Source organism: Helobdella robusta (genome assembly GCF_000326865.2).
Source record: "Helobdella robusta unplaced genomic scaffold HELROscaffold_20, whole genome shotgun sequence".
Taxonomy (NCBI): Eukaryota; Metazoa; Annelida; class Clitellata; order Rhynchobdellida; family Glossiphoniidae; genus Helobdella; species Helobdella robusta.
This window is the reverse complement of record NW_008704084.1, coordinates 785700-808945: the sequence shown is the minus strand read 5'-3', so window position 1 is coordinate 808945 and position 23246 is coordinate 785700. Positions and strand designations below refer to the sequence as shown.

The window sequence follows — 23246 nt, the reverse complement described above, 5'->3', positions numbered from 1 at the left end:
GAAAAATATACAAGCAGCATGTTTCAATGTTGGTGTTGACAAATTCACAATCAAATCATTCCAACTGGGGTGCAAATAAATTGATTGTAACTTGCATAGCATCATAGTATATGGAAAGGCTAAATGAAAAACATTTCTTAAGCTTTTATTATCATCATCATCCCTTTAAATCAAATAGAACATAAATCTCTGAATGCACAGTGTTTTACAAAGCATGGTGGTTATAATATTCACCATAAAACAGATCATCCTTTTTAGTTTTACTATTTCCAAGCCAGCATGTACTTTACTTAAAATGCTCTGCTGCAAGTGAGTTTCATAATGATTTCTGAAAACACTCCAACTATTTAATAAAAAAAAAAACAAAAAAAATGTTATCATGGTTATTCAAGGGCTTGAAAAGAATCAAAGACAACTAAAAATCTACTGATATTTTTGTATTTAAGAAAAGTGACAGTGAACTAAAACATTCACTTTCTTACTGACATTATTACACCATTATTATTCCACTTATTAAAAAAATCTGAAACTAGGTTAACAAACACTGAATCACCACCTCCTTGTAAGTGAAAGGTGAACCATTAACAAATATAAAACATTTTCTATGTTACAATTCTTCTGCTAACTAACCTCTTTATTCATTCATCAGCTAGTGCTAGATATTCATAACCTTAGTTAGATCATTTATCATCCCATCAAACAAAAACCAGTTACATGTATGTTGCATATAAAAATAAATATATATGAATGTGTGTGTGTGTGTGTGTGTGTGTGTGCGTGCGCGTTTGTTTATGTGAATATGAGTGAATGTATGTGTTTCTGAAATAATTTTTAAATAAGTATTTCATAAATATCCTAATGTTTTTCAAGCTTATTTTCTTGAAGTTATTGAGTCAACAAATGATCAAAATTGTTTAAGGTTCTTTGAAAAGAAGTACTCTTCCACATGAAATAATAAATTATATTTGCAACATTGCTTTTGTTTGGTTGTTAGGGCATACATCAATGAGCCCACAATTGCATAATAAAACTATTTACTTTATTGCACAAGTGGAGCTAATTACTTGGCCACATTTATAAATTCTTGGTACTTTCTAATCACAATCCTTTTGATAAAAATTTTGTGTCTTCTAAATTTATTTGATATGAATAATAATATTCAAGATTTGAAATTTAATTCAAAGTTTCTATTCACAAAGCTATCCTCCAAACTTGAAAATATTAAACTCAAACTGAAACCAACAAAAGATGGATAACATATTGACAATCATTTCAAACATTTTTAATTAAATAAAATTTAACCTTTCCCAAGATCAATGAGCAGAGAAAAACTTTTATAAAATGATTGCCTGTCCATTGAGGAGTTGTTGGTTGTCACTGCCAGTTTAGATTTCCTGTTGGTCAATGTTGAATCTTTAATGTTGGACCTCTGAGATGAACTTTTGCTGGGCACAGGTGTCATGGGTTTTGTGTGCGTTTCAATAGAGTTCAAACGACTGACTTCGTTTACTGAGCAATTTTCTTGCTTGAAAGTCCTTTCAAAGTTTCTAGTTTTGGTATGAAATTTTTTGCTATCTGATAAAAACTTCAAGCCGTCACTGGATTCTGAATCTGAATCTCCGTCAACTTCTACTGCATGTTCTTCCATATGATAATTGACCTTATTTCTGACAGACAATTTTTGCTGCTTTACTTTTTTTAATCTGCTTTTGATTCTTTGTTCTAATCTTTTATCCTGAGGTGTACTGCCATACAGGTCCAAGTAAGAACTATTCTCTTCATAATAATCTAGGGAATCTAAACTCTGTTCTTCAGATAAACTGAAGTTTTCTCGTTTTTGATCATAATCTAAGCTACAAAAAAAAAAACAAAATAAATTTACTCCCAATCATTTACAATTAAAACATTTGATTAAAGTTAAACATTCATTGAATTGAATATTTCTTAACCCATACTTATTTGCTATTTGTCATTTGCAATCATTCAATTTCAACATAATTGTAAGTAATGTAATGTGTGGGTGCTGCAGAATTAACTTGAAAATTAAATACCCACAAAAGGGCCTGGTTAAGAAAGTACTTGCAAGAATGAAACGTTCAATTAACGTGACAACCAACCTCTGTCCATCTTTTTCAACAAAGTCACTACTTTTTATCATTTGAAGGATTGAAATTCATCGACAGCACAATACGTGCACCACAATTTTGACATTTAACAATCTAGACAACGAAAAAACAAGTCATTATTTTTTTAAAGTATGGAAAACCATCCTCGATGACTTTAATAAATTTAAAAAAAAACTCACCAAAATATTATAAAATCATTTCTAAACTTTTAAATCATAATCATTTTGAAATATACCTGCATATATCTGAAAATAATTTTTAATTAGAAAAAATTAATATAAAACAGAAAAATAATCTGAAAGTTAAGGCATGGTCGAATCAACCTAAATAGTTGGAATAGTTGTAGTAGTAACAGTTTTTTTCTCATAGTTAATACAAATTTTAGTGAAAATCACAGCATGTTCCGCGTTAGTAAGCTTACTGTTTAATTTTTCGATTTTTCTAAGGGTTGATCGCAAATCATTCGCAAGTTTATTGAGTTCAAAACCAAAATTTTTATTTGTTTTAAGCATGATAAAACATTTAAGCATGATAGAACAAAAAATCAGCAAATAGACGGAGTAGCAATGGGCTCTCCAATGGGCTCTTCGCAAATTTCTATGTTGGACATATTCAATCAATCAATCAATCAATCAATCAATCAATTAGCTTATAAAGCGCTATTTCCGCGATGTTCAACAGCGCTCCTCAATGAATTTTGAAAACAGATGGGTCTTGAGATCCGCTCTGAACTTCGCAAGCGATGGAGAAATAGTTAGAGAAGTAGGCAGAGAGTTCCAGAAAAAAGGACCAGAAAAAGCAAAAGCAGATTTGGCAAAAGAGTGTTTAACACGAGTTAAGAAAAAGCGAGAAGAAGAAGACGATCGTAAACCGGGGCGTTTAGGTTCAATTAATATATCTGATAAGTACTTAGGAAATAATTTAGATTGAGACTTATACATGAACGTGCAAATTTTAAAAATTATTCTATATTTTATAGGTAGCCAGTGCAAGAGAACAAGATATGGAGATATATGAGAAAAGAAAGGGGCACGAGCAACTAGACGAGCAGCAGAGTTAAAAGCTTTGAAGAAATGTTATTTAAAGAACCAGAGTTAAAGCCTAATATATAATGCCGATATATTTGTTACATACGATGAAGATAATCCAATAGAAAAATTTCTACAACGACTAAATTCATCAAAATTAAATTTTGCAATGGAAAAAACAACAGACAATAAATTACCATTCCTAGACGTACTAATACAAAATGAATTTAAAACCTCAGTATACACCAAAGCAACAAACAATCAAAGGTTTATTTCTTACTGGAAATAGTGAATGTTGTCAAACATATCTAGAGAGCACGATCTTTGCTTTTATAAACCGAGCCTATACGCACTCTTCTAATGTAGGAAGCAGGAGAACAGAACTAGATAGAGTCACTAAATTACTCATTAATAATGAATATAAAAATTCCACGATCCTGAAAATAATAGAACGCAAAGAACAAAAAATTAGGAACCACAACAATGCAACCAACAATAGTAACAAAAATAACATAGTAATATATTTTAAGAACCACATGTCAATTGCTTTCAAACAGGGTGAAAAAATTATGAAAAGAATCATAAAAAAATAACGTCCAAACAACAAACGAAAACAATAGTATTAAACTACGAATATGCTACTCCAACCAAAGAACCTCATCTCTTGTGATGAAAGGCTACCGAAATTTGTTGGGAATCAGTTGGAGGCAGAAAGTAAAGAACGAAACCATCAGAAATCAACATGGAAGACAGAAAAGTGTATATGACAAAGCCAGAGAAAGAAAATTAGGATTTTTTAGACACATGTGAAGAATGAGGGAATACAGATTGATTAAGATGGTACTAATGAGGAAAAGAGATTGGAAGAAAAAAGTTGGTAGACCTATAAAGAAATGGTTAGACGGCATTACTGAATGGACGGGTGTTGGTATTCTGAATTCAATAAAACTGGCCAAGATAGAAAAGGTTTTTGGAAAAAAAAAACTGTAAAAAGCATGCTTAGATGTACACCATCAGCCTCGACGGTTCCCTGGTGGACAAAGGAGGACCATTGATTGATTGATTTCGCTAATTAATTAACCCAACTGCCCACCTGAATATACTCCAGGTAGATTTAAAGACATCGTATAAATTTTATTTTCACAATTTTTATTTAACTAAAATTATTAATAAAAATAATAATATTTTGTTTAAAGGTTGTTAATTTTTTAATTAACTTTTATTAATTTTCAGTAAATTTATATTTAAAACGTTTAAAAAATGTGTTAAAAGTTAATCTAAATTAAACTAAAAGTAAATTTAAATGCAATTACTTTCCAATCAAGACCATTTGTATAAAGAATCATATAAATTTGATTCTATATAAATATTTATATATATTTTATATAAACTTATTCTATATAAATAAATATATATATATATATAAATATAAAATAAAATATATATATATATATATAATTAAAACTATAGGTGTCTTTCTTTCTGTTTTTCCTATCCCTGCATTTTACCAATGGTATCTATCTCTATTTTACCATCAAGGTTCTGGTAAAAGTTCAGTTATCAAAAGAAATTGGCGTAATTGCTAGCATCTGGTAGGGATGAGCGGACGTTCATCGTTCATGGCACGTTAAATTAGCATTAGGTGTAGTGTGCCTAGCAGACGCACTAAAAGATTCGTTTTTAAAAAGTCAAGAATATGTTGAAAATGATCATTGCACAATATAGATGATACATTTTTTATGAAGATAATTACAAACTTTTAGTTTTTAATTTATTCACATTTCATTTGTTTAATATATTTATTGTTGTGTATAAATAAGAGATTTGTCATTGATCTGATTGACCTGACCTGTTGAAAAACATATGGTAAATGGTAATTTTTTTTAAAATTAAAATTTAAAAATGTACTTCAATTCATTTTGTGTGCTATTAAATAATTACTTCATGTATGTGTGGCTTTGGCTGGTTTGGTTAATAAATTTTAATTTATTCATGTTGGATGATGCAGGTATGAAAATAAAATTAATAAACCCACATTTAAATTTCACCTACTTTTTTTGTTGCTAAATTTATTACATCTGCAACATTCTGATTGTTAACAAGTTACATTATTACATGATTTTGATTAAAAATTTAAGAGTGTTGACTGACTTATAATTTATTTTTATAGTTTAAAATTGTGATTTATCAGATATAAGATATATTTTAATTTTACTTTATATCTTTATCTTTCTTATTTATCTTATACCTAAATTATCTAAAGATTCTTTATCTATAAAATTTATATAATATAACTTATCTTATTTATGCCAGGTAAGTGATTTTCAGATTATGCTATGTATGTGTTCATTTATTTTGTTTAAGCTTCTTTTGTTATGTTAAATTTAATTAATTTAAACTATAATAATAAATTAAGTTTACTGCCTAATTAATTTAAAGTATATTTTGTTATTAATAAATTAACTTAATGCTCATTAATAATTGAATTATTTTTGTATCATTAATTTAGACTTCTGCTTCGACAGTCCACTGAAATATGGAAGATTCGTTGAGAAAAATTATCAAAGAGACCTCCAAGGTCTTGAGATATTCCAAGGTGCATGACACTGCCCACGACACACTCAGTAATTAATTCGAGATATTTTCATTTTCAGATTTTTATATATATTTCATTATTGTTTTATAGATTATTAATAAATAAATGAATAAATAATAATAATATATATATATATATCAATTCATTTGTTTTTGGCAAAATATTATTGCAATGTTATTTGACTTATTTTATTTTTAAATTTTAAAGTTTCGCTTTGTTTAAGAAATAAATTTTTTTATTTAAATTTACAAAAATTATTATAATTGTTAACTTAGGTATTAAGTATTAAATATTTTTGATGGGTTTCTTAGTTTATTATTCACCATATTGTTTGTTCCTTTTCAGGTTTTCTTGAACAAAATGTCAACTTCCTCTCCTACAAAAAATATCAAATCAGGTCAGCTCACTACCTTTCTAAAAGTTTTACAAAAATGTTGTGTCCAATGAGAAGCTGGATATGCCATTTAAGAATGATCAATCATGAAAATTGTTTTACAAAATGTTTCAAAAAATCATGAGCTAGGGGCAAAAAGTCATGAATGAACAATTTTTTAAATAATTGATAAGTTAAAATTAAATAATAAAAACTTGGCCAACAAACTTATCCTAGTAACATTTATATGGTGCTTTAGAAATTGTATCCTGTACAGGTTAAAATTAAATTAAAATAGACCAAAATGTTGGTGAATTAGTGAATTGGTGAATGATGAAAAATTACTTAGGGGGAGGTGTTTGGAGGCGTTCCAAACGGCCCTGGAGTCTAAGAACCAACGTTTAACCAGCTTTGCCATTGCTGGCATGCAGGTGAAGATGATGAGAATGGTGACGACAATGGTGATGACGTCATGAATGTGGTGATAATGTTGAGATTGGTTGCGACCATGTCCGGAATAACGATGATGATAATGATGATGATGATGATGATAAGGTTAGATGGGATGATAATGAAAAAATGTAAAATGGTGTTGGGAAGAAATAAAAATGTAAATATAAAATATATGGTTATTGTAGTAAAACGTTTTGAGAAATATTATAATTTAAAAGTATAAATAATAAAAATAATTTGACATCAGCAATTAGTTTGCTTTCCAAATGATATAATATGCTTAAAACGTCAGATGATGTTGAAAGATGAAAGGATGACGTCATCCAAAGAGATGATGACGTTTGAAGAGGTTGACCACTGGTACCCCATACAAATGCTGAATGCTCTGCATTGTGCTAACATGCTTGTTGAAGAGGTCCAAGTTGAAGTTATGAGAGTTAGTCGTGTGTGATCATGATGGTGATTATAATGGTGGTAGGTGATGGTCATGTGATAGGATGATGATGATGATGATGGGATAGGATGATGATGGGATAGGATGATGGAATGTTATCATCATTGTTTTTTATATCTTCCCATTGGTCAATTTTTGAACCAAATATCCATCCATTTATTGAGGCATTATTTATTTTTCAATGCATTTATCCTGCAAAACAGTAACACATTCGTCGTTAAATCATTCATCCATTGCACGCGCATTCATCCATTTTTATTCCTCCTCATGCATCATTCGAAAATGTATCCCAAACGTTCATCTGCTGTTCAAATGAATTTTAATTTAGTCCATCCATCTTCATTTTCTTCTTATCCATCTAGCTATCATCCATTCATCTTTTCTCTTTTTCTGGCACTCGTCTGTTTGTTCAAACATCTATCCAAACTTTTATCATTTGTGTAATGTTCATCCATTTCTATCTATCTTTCCATCTTTCAAATGCTCATTAAATTATCCATCTATCCATTTATCTTATCCATCCATTCATCATCCAATCAAACAAATCAATCAATCCTTCTTTCATTTCTTTTCTTCCATCACTCAAAGGTTCATTCATTCATTCGTTTCTTTCGTTTGTTCATTTGTTCGTTCGTTCATTCATTCATTCATTCGTTTGTTCATTCATTCATTCATTCATTTATTCATTCATCTTTTCATTCATTCATTCTCTTTTTCCATCCACCATTCCACCTCCCGGCCCACGCACAGCTGATATTAAACATGACCATGACCTTGCCTCAGTGCATGACAGCTGCCGTCATCATCAACATCGTCAAGGTTTGTTCACTTTGCCTCAGCTGTATCATCGTTATCATCATCGTAATTTATGATATCATCATCATCATTAATATTATCATCACCATTAATGTTATCAGCTTCGTAGTTAATGATATAACAATCATATAGAAGTAGAAGAAGAAGATGAGGATGATGATGATGATGATGATAATGATGGTGATGGAGACGATGATGATGGTGATTTATTATATTTATTAATTATATTATTAATGAGTAATTAAAAATTTCTAAACATGCTTGCTCACATCTGGATTCCAACATATTAATGATGATGATGATTGTGACGATGATGATGGTGATGATTGTGACGATGATGATGGTGTTGATTATGATGATTGTGATGATGATGATGATGGTTATGATGATTGTGATGATGATGATGACCGCGATGCTCTGTGGACGTAACGACATTGTTGGTCCTGGTGATTTGGGACGTGATGATGTGACGAAAACATCCGCTACGATTAAAACGCCGACGACGACGATGATGTCACTATTTAACGATCGATGACGTCATCAGACGTGTATCGACTGCCTGACCAACAACAGCAAGCAGACCGCCAAGAACTTCATCTTCAACACGTTCTTGAGGGCCACTCACATGTTCGCTGTTAAGTCCTCTGAGGCTAGCGACGCTGCTGAGGTTCTGCCGTAGCAGCTGCTGCAGCAGCTGCTGTTGTTGATGATGATGATGATGCGAAAATGATGATGATGATTGCGATGGCGATGATGATAATGATGACGCCGATAGGCAGGTGGTGATGGGCGTTCATGAATTGTTCAACGTTTATCGATTTCATCAGCTATTTTCTTAACTTACGCTGCGTATTTTATGGCGGAGGTTTTTCAGTTTTAAGACTCAGTTTTTTTTATATTCGTCTTTTTCATTTAACGACATATGCATGAGTTTTTTCTGTTTTGCCGCTTGGGTAGGTAGTAACTTTGAAGATTCATTAATTTATTCAATAGTTTCTATTTTTCGTTAATTAATTAATTAGTTAATTAATTAGTTAATTTATTAATATTTTGGTGCGTTTGCATTTTTTATTCAGTTGTTTGCTTTCTTTCCTTTGCGTCTGTGATTGTTAAATTTTTTGGTTCAAGTCATTTTGCCTCGTTGACTGGTCTGTTTCTTGTGGCCTCTTTGAATATTCGAACTGTCTCCGTGAATAAATTTGAGGCCAGTGAAGATGTCGTTAATGATGGGATGTTGTAGGCAGGTGCGTACGCGAGCGAGAGTGGCCTACCGAGTTGAGATGGTGTAAATTAGAATGTTGAACGAAGCTTGCAGATGATAGCAACGTCATTATTTACTGAAAAACATTCATGCAATTGAATGTTTATGAATGAATGTTTATGAATGAATGAATAAATATATGTATGGATGAATGAATAAATGAATAGATGGATGAGTGAATGAATGAATGAATGAATGGATGTTTATGAATGAATTTATGGATAAATGAGTGAATGGATGGATGGATGGATGGATGGATGGATGGATAGATGGATGGATGGATGGATGGATGGATGGATGGATGGATGGATGAATGAATGTGATGAATATTCCTTGGAGGAAGAGTAACTCAAAATGATTTCTTAACAAGACCTCATTGCACGTTTCTGTAAACATTCACACGTTTTTAAGTTGTAATCATGGTGCTACTTAATTTCAACTCACTGCATGCACTGGTCAACTTTTCATTTCACGTTAGGTTGGATTGGTCGACGATGCTAACAACAATAATAATAACTTGATAAATCATACAGCACTAGAGATGAAATGTTGTTTATGGAGCGATAATGATGATGACGACTGTGACGACGATGACGTCATTGCAGATAATGTTAGACATGTACCACGTGACCGGCGATGTGAATGTTAAGACTGCCATCAGGGGCACGTTCAGTCACGTCCTGTCCATCGTTAACGATTCAATGACCAATGAGAGAGATGATGATGGTGTGAGGGTCAGTAGTCTTATCTGTTCTCTCTCTCTCTCACTCTTTCGTTTCTTCTCTCTTTTTTCTGTTTGTTTCTCTTTATGTCTTTCTCTCTCTTTCATTCTTTTTCTCTCTTTCTTTTCAGAATTTCTTTCCTAAATATTTTCATATTTCTCCATTTTTTTTCAACATTTTGTTCATTCCATGTGTCATTCTTACGTTTTCAAATATTTTTTTTCACGTTATTGAAATCTATTCCCATTCAGTTCTTTGATTTCATTTCATTTGATTTGATTTGATTTTACGTTACTTTCACTCATATTTCACCATAAGTCATTAGTTATTAAGTCTGGACTTTCTCCACAAACCTTGCATGCTACTTCCCGTTCACTTGCACGAGCTAACATTGAGACCTTAGACTAACTAACTCTCGTATATTTTTATTATAATTTTTTAAAACCACCTTCACCACTTTCACCGCCTACCAAAAAGGTAAAAAAAAAATCTGAACCGTCAAAAGTTGGCTGTAGCGATAAGGACGAAGATACTGCTGCTGCTGCTGCTACTACCTCTACTACTACCACCACTACTACTACTACTACCATTACCACTAATAATAATAATAATAATAATGACATTACACATGGTGTTGATAATGGTGAAGTTGTTGGTGACGTCTTAACAAATGCCGAACAGGCAGCAGAATTAGAACCAGTTTACAAGGGTGATGATGATAATAATATCTGCACTGGTAGGGTTGCTACTGGTGGGATTAGAGATGAGAGTGCTAGAGATGACATCAGCGGGGCTATTAATGGCAGTCTGAATAACAACACAATGCTTCAAACACCATCACAACCATCATCGTCGTCGTCAAAATCATCGGCAAGTCAGTTGAGTCCAGCGGATAATGACTACTTGGCTATCTTCCAGTACCTGTGTGACTGTTTATCGTCGGTAGCAGGTCTGAGCAGTCCGTGTGAATCCCTGATCCTCGAGGGACTCCTCATTCTCGTATCCAGGCTGCCTACGAGTATCTGTAACTTGCCCACTTTTCAGGATCTTATCTGGTCAGTGGCTATGTGTGCGTGTTTCACTCACTCATAATTACTATCTCACTGTATGTTTCCCTCATTTATAATCACTATCTCACTTTTTAGTTATGTTACGTTACGTTATTTCGCTGCAAGTCTTTCTCACTCATATCTATCTCACTTTGACCTCCACGCCCTCCGCAACATTTCCACAGGCAGAAACTTTGCCCCTCCCTCATCAGCATTCTCACCAATCCGGTGAGCGACAAATTCGCCATCGTCTCCAAGGTATCCATGACAGCCGCTGGGAGAGAGAGTGAGATTGGGAGGGGCTCGGCCAGCATCTCCATGCCGCCCGTCGCATCTTCCGTTTCGTCTAAGACTATTTATAGGTACGTCTTCTCATTCATTTGTCTACTCTTCCATTCATTTAATTTTTCATTTCTCTCAATTTCCATTTATTCATTTTTTCATTCTGTCATTCATTCATTCCTTTATTCATTCGTTAAAATATTATTGCTCGGGTTTTACTTAAAAGACTTGTTGATATGACCGTCATTCGTTCATCTCATTCGTTTGTTTGTTCATTAGTTTATTTGTCACTGATGAGATTTGTTGTGTCAAGTTGAGTTTGTTATGTCATGTTATACTATGCCATGTTATGTCATGTCAGGTCATGTCAGGTCCGGTTTTGTTGTGTTATCATTCCTTACAGTTCATCATCACCACTTATTACCAGTCCAATCAACCAACCAACCAATCAATCAAATACATTTGTATAGCTGCATTTCTATAGTTCAATGACGCTCCAGCCAAATTAACCAAATAAAGTGTTTCCAACCAACTAAATAGTAATAATAATAATGAAGTTGCATCGATACAGCATCTCCATCAACTTGGTCCGAAGCATGGGCCACCTGAGAGCCCTGAGACCCGTGTTCGAATCCCTCTTCCACCGCATGCTCCTCTACCCGGCTCCCATCTACAGGATGGATGCCGTCAAATCTGTTAAGCAGGTGGGTGGTGGTGGTGGTTTTTATGTTGATGATGATGATGGTAGTGGTGTCGATGGTCGCGGTGGTGATGACAGTCGCGATGATGTCGATTGTTAATGTAATGATGACCAAGATGATGATGATGATGACGCTGATGATATTAATGCTGACAGTTAATGCAACAATGATGATAATGATGGTGGTGGTGGTGGTGATAGAATGGAGGTGGTAATTATGATGAGGAAAAAGTTTGTTAAAGGATGGCTTTCTGGCAGAGCGTTTGAGTCGGTCGTAGTTGGAGCTTTTGGAGGACTGGAGTCAGATTTTTTCATCTGACTTCGAAAAATGTTATTAGTTTAAATAAAAAATTTTTTCTAAAATTTAATTTAAAATCCTGTTTTTTAAAAGACTGATGATAAATGCAACTAATGCGAATTAAATCACAAGATCTTTTTAGTCTTTTAAACCATAAAAATAAATCAATTTTACTAAGAAAGACGATTACCTTGACTGATTTTAAGATTTTTTTAACGTACTTTTCATTTTGTACTGTTAATAAAGTGAAATTGTGATGCAAAAGTCGAAAATTTTTTTGAAAGTCTGAACCTGGAGTCAGAGTTAGAAGACGGAGTCGGAACTTTTTATCTGGAGTCGGATTTTTTCGAGAGTGACGGAGTCGGATATTTTCATCCGACTCCGTCACTCTGCTTTTCGGCAAATATGATAATAAATAAGATGAGTAGATAATTAAAATGAAAGTGAAGATGGTTTTTTGAAACTAAACAATTGTGCTGGTTCTTGTTCATTTTTTTGTTCCTCTTACGCTGGCATTGGTTTCAGCAGCTAGTTTTTGTCACAATCTTCCGTTTAATATTTCCCAGAGATGTCAACAACAAAGACACATCGTATGTAAATATGCATGAATCAAAGCATCAAAGATAGGCAGGAATTCCTTTGCATTCCAACCCAGTCACTGTAACAGTGGTGTCGGGTGCCTTAGTCATTACACTACCGCCGTTGTTGCTGTTGTTGTGGTTTATGTTTTTATATTATTTTCTGATATTATCTCAATATCTTTTATAAGTTTTAAAAGGGCTTTTACCAATTTTTTTGTAATTGTCAGCTGATAACGTCAACCGACGATTTGTTAGTGCTATGTGGTCCAACAACTGCAAGTTCATCAACATCATCAACGACCATAGCATCATCTTCATCGTCGTCGTCACTGTATGGCTCGTATGCCAGGAGGAAATCGGAGGAAGACTTGAGACTTCTGAAGATGTTGGTGTCGATCCATGTAGTGTATATATCGCATTTGTTGTTCAGTTTTTTATTTTTTGCTGTATTGCTGTGAAGTTTTTTTTGGCGGGAAGAAATTTAACATGCATCTGTCAGGCGGACGAAAATTGATTTACTCCAATTTTAAATTATCATATCTTTGGAAGAAATAAATGTGCGTAGAAGATTTGTTCTTGTATTTTGTGTGGAAACAGCATGCAAGAATTATTATGTGTTGTTATACGCCGTATTTCATTTAACTTTTTACTTCCCGACAGATTTATCGATTCTCTAGAAGAATGCAGTCAATCAAACGACACGACGATTGTATCGGCCAGCGTAGATCTCATAAATGACCTACTTTCAACTATTGAATCTCTTGTCTATGGTCATGTGACTGATAACAATGGTCATGTGACTGATGATAGTGGCAGTTAGTAACGCGCTGAATAAATAATAAATAATTATTTGTAACATTTTGGTCGGTACTACAGTCTGAAATGGTGAATGTCAATTTATTTGTGATTAATCTTCTTGGCATTCGCACCGCAATGTTGTCATAAGATTATAATAGTGATATTTGTTTGCATTACATGACGCTAGAATTCACGAAGTCTGGGCCACATTCTGGTGATGACGTCAAAAATATTGCTGACGACGTTTCGGACGACAAAACAGTTTTTAGTCAAGATAATTGCACTGGCATCACCAACAAAATCAACAACAAGACCAACAATAATATTAACAATGACAACAACAAAATCAACAACAACACCAACAATAATATTAGCAACGACAACAACAACACATCTAGCAGCACGCAATCTGCTGACGAGGAGTTTGATAGCATCAACGTTATCAACAACTCACAGGAAGTAACAAATGATTTTCTCTGCTCAAAGTACATCAGAGAGTTGAAGGATTTGGTTGGGCAATTGATGGAGTGTCGAACCGTCGTGCAGTGTGATGAACGTGTGGTCAGGTTCGCTTCTGCATTTTGTGCTGGTCAGTTTGTTGTTCCGAGTGAGTTATTTACGTCATGTTTCGAATGTTTGCGCTGCTGTGGTTTGAGCTGCTCTGGCTTGCGCTGCGGTGGCTTGCGCTGCTGTGGCTTGCGTTGCTGTGGTTTGAGCTGCTGTGGTTTGAGCTGCTGTTGTTAATAGTTATTTCTTTTTAATCACGTCTTTATTCTGTAGCATGGAATAATTGGATTGGTACATCTGTCTGAGTGTAGACTTCATTGATCTGCTCGATTGATGACACGATGAATGAGTGATTTTTATGGGATGGAACAAATAATAAATATATCAAACAGAATATAACAGCAGCAGCAGCAGTAGCAGCAACAACTTCATCAACGATCGAATGATATTGAACGCCGACGCAGTATACGTCATCACTTACTCTTCCATCCATCTGTCAATATCTCTCCTCCAGTCTGGTTACCATGACAACGCCGAGAAAAGTCTCCCCATTACACTGGTAATTAGGAGGATGGTGATGATGATGAAGGTGATGATGATGATGAAGGTGATGATGAGGATGATGATGAGGAGGAGGAGGTTGATGATGAGGATGATGATGAGGAGGAGGAGGTTGATGATGATAAATGATGATGATGTCCTGATAAATAAATATGACTATCATCATCATCGTTTATAATGGCTATGATGTAATTATAGTGATACATTGTTGGTTAATAATTATTTTATTTATAACTATTTTAATTATAATTATTATATTTATAATTATTATATCTCTAGTTGTTGTATTTATATTTATTATACGAGCTACAGCGGATCAATCTTTCAACATTAAAAAATAGCAAATTTTCCTTTTAACTTGATTAATGTATAATCGTAAATTGATTGCGCGTGTAGATTTAGACGTAAATCGAAATACGAATTTGAAAATTCCAATAGAATAAATTAAATTAAAATAAAAAAATAACGGAATAAGAATATAAAAAATATGATAAAAAAAATTGTAGAAGCAGTTCAAGGGAGAGATACTGGACGTGGGGTTGCTGCTGTTTGTATCTCGATCTTGGCTGGATGATATCTTTAAAGCATTGATATCATCCGATGTTCTTGGGCTCTCTGGATACTTCGTGAATTTTGATGATGACGGTTTGAAGAACTGTGCTATGCTGCGTCTGATCAATGGTTAGTTGGCTGGCTGGCTTTCCGGTTTGTTTGTTAGTTGGTCGGCTGGCTGGCTGGCTGTCTGGTTTGTTTGTTAGTTGGTCGGTTGGCTGGCTGGCTGTTTAGTTCGTTTGTTAGTTGGTCGGTTGGTTGGTTTGTCGGATGGCTGGCTGGTTGGCTGGTTAATGAATTCACTGGTTGATTGGCACAGTCAGGTGAATGAAGATGGATTGATCAGCTTGTAAAACGACATGCTGGTTGATGTATCTATTTTGGATTTAACTTTCTCAGAAGCAATTTATAACTTTGTAATTTGGACATCTGATCAGCCAGGCTGTTTCAAATGAACAGATGCGAATAGCACGACTGACTGATTGGTTGATGATTTCGTTTCAGACATTCGAGGAGGTCTGTGCAGTAGTGGGATGCCAGCGCATCTCTTGAGCAAGTATCAAATAGGATGCCACTGTGATGACGACGAAGATGACGATGATGAGTACGAGAATGGAAAGGTTGATGATGACTTCACGCGTGATGACAAAGTTGAATGTAGTCGTGGCCATGTAAAGAAATGCAGCGAAAAAGATGGAAATAACGATAACAACAACAACATCAACAGCCACAAATACCAAATAGCAATCACCGGCAATAAATACCTCACCAACCTTACCAAACAAGGTTTGTGAGATTTTTCTTTCTATTTGACTTAATGATGTTGACAGTTTACAAATGATTGGCACCGTTAAATGGAGTGGCGTTTCTACTGATGCTGATTTTAATAAAATCAACGCTGTTACAAAAAGTTTGGAATTAATTTTTTCAGCAACTATTTTTAGTTTTATTGGTGTTTTAGTCTTCTTGCGTGTGCCATGAAAACCTTCCAGATAATTCCATTCCGATAAATTTAAAAACGCAGACGTGCACTTACTGTGCGCCAACGTGCTGGCGACATGTTGGGATGCGGTCCTCAGCATCCTGACGGCACTGACCTCCAACAAAGAGACAAACATCAACTTCTCCAACCTGCTGCTACTCTTCAACAGTAAGGAAGAAACAAGGAAGATCAGGTAGATGCTTGCTTTGCTTCAGTGCTCTTTGTTGCTGTCTGTCCATTCTATTTAATATAATTTTCGTACGTTGTTGTGGCTGTCGTTGTTGTGGCTGTCGTTGTTGTTGTTGTGGCTGACGTTGTTGTGACTGTCGTTATTGTTTTTTTGTTGTTATTTGACAGATGGAAAAGTGTTATTGAAAAGAAAGGGTTTAAAGTTAATATTGGTAAGACGAAGGTAATGGTGAGTGGGGAAGGTGGGGAGCAAGTGATAAGTAAAATAGACCCCTGTGGGGTATGTGACAGGAGAGTGAAGGCTAACTCGGTATTGTGTATAGGATATAAGTGGGTGCATAAGAGATATTGTGGTGTGAGGGGGGCACTGAAAAAGGTGGAAGGCACGTTCAAATGTAAGAAATGTGTTCATGGTGTGATTAATAGGACGGACTCAAGGACGGGGTTGAGTGGTGGTATTGAAAGAGTGGAAAGCTTTGTTTATTTAGGGGTTAAGCTGAACGCGGATGGAGGATGTTTGAGCGTTGTTACGACTAGAGTTCGTGTGGGATGGATGAAATTTAGGGAACTTGGTGGGGTATTGTGTGGAAAGAAATGGTCAGTGAAAATGAAAGGGAGGGTATATAAAGCTTGTGTGAGAACAGCGATGGTATATGGTGGTAAAACTTGGGTGTTGAGGAGAGAGGAGGAAAGTGTACTGCAGGGGGCTGAAAGAGCTATGGTGAGGATGATGTGTGGGGTTAAAGTGAAGGATAGGAGGAGTAGTACAGAGCTGATGTTGAGGATGGGACTGAATGAGGACATTGTGACATTGATAAGGAGATAGAGATTGCGGTGGTATGGACATGTGTTGAGAAGGGATGAAAGGGTCGGGATTAGGCGAGTGTTGGAGTTCGAGGTTGAAAGAGTGATAGGAAGAGGTTGTCCGTGATTGGGATGGAGGGAGCAGGTGGAGAAGGACATAGTGAAAGCGGGGTTGCGTGATACTGAGGCGATTGACAGATTTGAATGGCGTCGAGGGGTATTTCGGTTTCATCATAGGTAGCCAAACGGCAACCCCCGATCTCGGGGAAAATGTCGTCTAAACGTGTGTTGTTGTTTGCTGTTGTTGTTATTGTATAATCATCAGTACTATTTCTATATAACGACTGTTTCTAACTTAGATTTTCAAGTCATTAAATATTTTATAAGTGGTTGGATTGTTATTGTTATATTTATCATTCATTCATTCATCATTTAATGAGATAATTTGTTTAATTCACTCGCTCAAACATTCTTTCATTTTTTATCCTTCATTCAATCCACCCATCCATCCATCCATCTATGTAACGTGCAGGCAGGCGATATGCTTGAGTTTGGAAGGGCTGAGGAGGGCAGCTAAGTTGGCGTCTGTACTTGGTGAGGTGACGATGACGATGATGATGACGATGATGATGACGATGATGACGACGACAACGACGATTGATTTGATGACGCTAACAAACGAAACAGGCCTGCAAGACAAGTGCAGCTGCATATTCGCCCACCTGGCCACAGCTTCGTGTGTCGTCGAACTGGAGGACATCAAGAAGGAGCGACAGCAGTCCCAGCAACTTGCTCAACATTCCAACATCAGTGACGTCAAAACTTCAACATCCCAGCCATCTTCCTCATCGTCGTCATCATCATTCCTTTCCAATCTAACCGGTAACAAATCGTCTCTATCATCAACACTTGCATCGTCATTACCTGCATCCCTCTCATCGTCATCGTCATCGTCGATATTGGGGGGCCACAAACCCCGCCTGGCCCGCCTACACGCCGCCCACGTGCTCAGCATGGATGTTCTTCTCAGCATCGGGCTGGAGATGGGAAGCCAGTCCGGGGATTGCTGGAAACATGTATTCAGGTTTGTGTATGTCGTTCTCTCTCTCTCTCTCTTTAACTCCCTATCCTCTCTCTCTCTCTCTCTCGCTCTCTCTCTCTCTCTTTCTCTCTTTCTATCTCTCTCTCTCTCTCTCTCTCTCTCTCTATCTCTATCTCTCTCTCTATCTATCTCTCTCTCTCTCTCTCTCTCTCTCTCTCTCTCTCTCTATCTATCTCTCTCTCTCTCTCTCTCTCTCTATCTCTCTCTCTCTCTCTCTCTCTCTATCTCTCTCTCTATCTTTGTGTGTGTGTATGTGTGCATTCAAGTTTGTATTGTGGTTGCGTGTGTGTTGTTATATATGTGTGTGTGTTCAGGTTTGTGTGCGTGTTTGTGTGGTTGTGTGTATGTTTCCGTGTCTTTGATAGTATTGCATTGACGATGAATAGTTGATATAGTTTCAACACAAGCCGTCGTTGTTATTCAAGCAAGACTATTACCCATCCCACTGTCAAATCACATCAACCTTTGACACGAATGCAGATGCTGCAGTCACATATCTGAGTTGGAACACACGTACTTCAGCATCAACAGCAGCAGCGACACGCCAAACAGCCACAACCACAACAACATTACAACGCTGCTGGTTCAGAAGCCTGCTGATTTCAACAAGGGAGATTACATAACCGATTTTGATGGCATTGAGTTGGTGTTCATCATTCTTTGAATGGCTGGCTAACTGATTAGCTAAAAACCTTTCAGAATTTTAGAACTTGAATGATACAATGGTTAAGGTATCTGGCACTGTTCTTGCAGTGACTGGGTTTGAATGCAAAGAGATCCTCACCCGATCACATGCAATGTTTGTGATACATAAACTCATATGTATTTACGTGCGGTTTGTGTTTGTAGTTGATACCTCTGAGGAAAGCATGAGAGGGAACTGTTGGAAAATTGTCACCAATCTTTCAGTAACTCAGCTGACTTGGCGACGGTGGCCATGGTGGCTATGACGACATCCGGACCTCTCACACCACGCATCAACGTGCGTGACGTCATCGAGCAGAGTCGTCTGCAGCGTGGGTGGGACGTGGCGGGGGGAGGAGTCCTGGATCACGTGCAGGCTGCCAAGGTGCTCTGTGGTCTGTCGCAGCTTGTTGACAAGTTGGTACCGACGTTGCATGTTGCGATGAATTTGTGAGACTAATGTTAAATAGTCTCAGTTTATGGTTATATTTTTAATTTCATATTTATGTGCACGTATATAAATGACCAAGATTGTACGATGATGCTGTGAAGAGGTTGAACATGGCCTCCCTTCTGACCTTCCTCACCGAACTCTGCAACTCAAGTGCACAACAACTCTCAACGTACAACAACAACAACAACAATGTCGAATCAACAACTCCTTCTTTAAGCAGCAACAAATTCATCAAAATTGACAGCAACAGCAACTCAACTCTAACAAGTTGGCCAAACAGCAACACCAACAATTCCTCATCAGCTCTCCTCTGTAACATCAACTCACCAGCACCACTACCAGCAGCAGCAATAACAACAACAACAACCACAACAACTGGTGGAACGTCATCAACGTTGCCGACAAATGCATTGTTGTTATTCAGGTTGGGGGATGTAATGAACGCCCTGGTCTCCAGCGACAGACCCCTGCTGCACATCATGAGGGCGTGGAGTGTGGTGGCCGGCCATCTCATTTACGTGCGTCTTTTCCTCTTTGTTCGTTTGTTCCTCTTTGTCTTTGTGTTTGTTTGCTTGCTTGCTTGCTTGCATCTCAACGTCAGTGTGTGCGTGTGCGTGCCACGCTCATGTTAGAAATTGTAGTAAATTATAATAAATATTCATGACATGACTCGTTATAAATTGGTGATTAGAAAAAAGTATCTACAGTTTTTATCTTTTTATTTGTGTTTCGATTGGCGTTCCATTATTTTGGGCAATTTTTTTCAATATCAACTTAAACAAATTTTCTTGTAAATCCGATTAACACTTGAAATTGAAACATTTTCAATGTTATATTTCGCATTTTATTAAGAAATTACGATCATATCCTATTTACATGACATAATGGGTAGTAGCAAGGTGGTGTAGTGGTTAAAGCGCCTGGTCCTGCTGTTGCAGTGACCGAACTCGAACGCAGGGATATCCCCAGCCGTCAGATGCAATGGGTGCGGGGCGTTGATTCTCTGAGGATTAGTTAAATTAAGAGGAAATGTTCAATGCAATCTGCAGTCCTTCGAGAACTCTTGAAGAACGAATTTTTAATTATAGTAATAATATTCAAATCAAATCACTTTTATTCAATCAAACAAAACAAAAAAATATGTATAAACGATTTGGAAACCAAAAAAAGAAAATTAATTCTTGTGGGCTCGGCCACCGTGAATAATAATAATAATATTAATTGTTAAAATATTACAACAACAACAACAACAACAATAATAATAATAATTATTCGATTATCGTAGATTTTAAATACATTTCATTATAAATTCATCTGAACAGACATTCTTTTTATCATTTGATTTCTTATTCTGACGAGATGTTTAATGAGTTCGTTTCCGTTATTACATTATAATAATTTACATAATGAATATGCATTTTTTTCTGACCACGAAGGCCGCCCAACACAGAGACCACACGATCTCGAAGAAGGCCGTGGCCTGCCTGCATGACGCCATCACCACGATACTCGGTCGCAGGTTCGAATGCACGCACTTCCACTTGAACGAATTCCTCTGCCAACCATTCGAACACCTCCTCAAGCTGGAAATGTGTGATGGCGACGTGCAGGATCAAGTGAGAGAATGCATGAATGGATGGATGAATGAATGAATGAATGAGTGAATGAATTAATGGATGGGAAGTTGAGAGAGCTCTGTGGAGCGATTTAGGGTTTGATTTAGCGAATAGATGAATAATTGAGTGATTTAATGAGTCGATGAATGTATGGAGGCTACTTGAAAAAGTGACATTACAGTGTAGAAAATTTAGCGAAAATTTAAGATAGCGGACCATTCTTCCCTACCTGAATTCTTATAACTTTGCAAATAAAAATATACCTAAATAAAGAAATTGACCCTCTAATTTGGCGCAAAAAGTTGATGGCAAAGAAAACAACGTCCTTCCTCGGGTAACCGGGACTCTGGACGCAAAACGAAGATTGATTGATTGATTTGAAAGAAATTGATTACCGGTCATGGAACACACACACGTGCGCGCGCACACACACACGTGCGCGCGCACACACACACACACACACTGCTATGTACACTCACATAAGCACTCATGACACACACGCATGCACACACCTATATGCACAAACACAGATCGTTTGTTCAATATGTGAGCTGGTAGAAGCTTACCCCTCGAACATCAGAAGTGGGTGGAAGCCCCTGTTCGGGGCTCTGCGAGCCGTGAAAATCCGCCACGAATGCATCGAAAACGTTGACGACACGCGACGGCGACACGTTGCTGCAGTGCTGGACGTGTTCGACGCCTTCCTGGCGGCTGATGATGTGGTTGTGTTTGCTGACGCTGCTGTTGAGTGCGTTTTGTGTCTCCTCAAGTACGTCAAGGGATCAAGTGAGTGTTTCCCCTGCTGGATCGTGATGGTGATGACTGACGACGATGGTAATGGTAATGGTGGTACGGTGGCAATTATGGTGATGACGAGGATGATTATGGTGGAGATGATTGATTGATTGATTGATTGATTGATTGATTGATTGATTGATTGGTTGATTGATTGATTGATTGATTGATTGATTGATTGATTGATTGATTGATTGATTGATTGATTGATTGATTGATTGATTGATTGATTGATTGATTGATTGATTGATCGTTTGACGGCGATTCGGCACGGTTATCGGCTATCTTCTAGCCTTTGGAATTTTACGTCATTCGCTTCTCACTTGTTTCTTTGCTAATAATGTTTTGTTGTCGGTGTTGTTTGTTGCTGTTAGCGTCTTTATTATTGATGTTGATTTTGTTGATATAAATTTTCATCTTTGTAGTTTGTATTTCCAGATTTTGTTCTGGATTTCTATTTCTGTAATGAATAGAAGTATTACTTACATTGGGGGTATTTTGGTCATAGAACTAATTTTGAATGTCTTTTAGACATTGGGGTTTTCTTCTGAGTTGGTCATATTTTGGTCATTATGCGAGTGAGTAATTGGGACCACCAGATGTTGTTTGCATATTTGGGAGCCTGATCGTTTACCCATCCAGTGGACATGAATACGTAACTATCACACATTTGACAACTTAATCGTCAACACATCATCACATCATCCCATCACTTGTACATCATCACCATTATCACAATTTGATTAATTAATTATTATTATTATTATTCAATCGTAATTTTCATCATAATTTTTGTTTCACTCTCACAAACAACACCGACAGAAGAATTTGAAAAAGCGCTCAGCAGTGATGACGACGATGATGATGACGATGACGACTGTCACTCGACGTCATCATCGTCAGGAGAGGTCCACAAGGATCTCTGCTTTCCCGCCCTCAAGTACCTGAAGAAGTGCGCCACCTACCTGTCCACCATGTGGTCACTCAACAACTGCCCTGCGTTCGACGGGGTTCAAAGGTTAACTGGGTCAAGGTTAACCGGGTCAAGGTTAATTGGGTCAAGTCATTTTTCAACGGTGTCTGAATTTGTTGGTTTCTTGGGTTTGTGGTTGGTAGGAGTTAACGTTTTGTTTTTATTGAGGATGGTATCTTATCTTTGAGAGGTGTTGTGATGACGATGATGATATTGGAGGATGCTACTGACGGTGATGCTGATGAAGATGATGATAATGACGATGATGTCAGTCGATGATGATGATTATGATGGTGATGATGTTGTCAGATGATTGTGATTGTGTCGGTAATGAAATTGAGATCAGTGAGGGTAAGACCGTGAACTGTGATTTTATAATCTCAAAATACGAAAGTAATCACTGTCAACAAACAATTGGGCGAGCGTCTAATATCCAACCAACTATCCAATCCAACCAACTATCCAACCATCTGTTCAACCAACCAACCAA

The 23246-nt window shown here is 36.4% G+C and overlaps 2 protein-coding genes across 2 annotated transcripts; one reads left to right on the top strand and one right to left on the bottom strand.

Moving 5' to 3' along the window:
- Positions 1-1297: 1297 nt before the first annotated feature.
- HELRODRAFT_171182 (hypothetical protein) lies at positions 1298-2158 on the bottom strand (the record flags this gene model as incomplete). The annotated part of the gene is made up of 2 exons (XM_009017927.1): positions 1298-1853; positions 2118-2158. The coding sequence occupies 2 exons, from the start codon at positions 2156-2158 to the stop codon at positions 1298-1300; spliced, it is 597 nt and encodes a 198-aa protein (XP_009016175.1).
- Positions 2159-2816: 658 nt separating this feature from the next.
- On the top strand, positions 2817-22943 carry HELRODRAFT_171181 (hypothetical protein; the record flags this gene model as incomplete). The annotated part of the gene is made up of 26 exons (XM_009017926.1): positions 2817-3009; positions 5664-5750; positions 6096-6147; positions 6473-6554; positions 6824-7012; positions 7781-7849; positions 8391-8513; positions 9713-9841; positions 10307-10884; positions 11064-11240; positions 11732-11864; positions 12967-13124; positions 13400-13554; positions 13725-14126; positions 14437-14603; positions 15112-15250; positions 15662-15943; positions 16182-16332; positions 17665-17726; positions 17820-18216; positions 18715-18876; positions 19144-19335; positions 19449-19968; positions 20809-20988; positions 21519-21774; positions 22606-22943. The coding sequence occupies 26 exons, from the start codon at positions 2817-2819 to the stop codon at positions 22941-22943; spliced, it is 5373 nt and encodes a 1790-aa protein (XP_009016174.1).
- Positions 22944-23246: the final 303 nt, after the last annotated feature.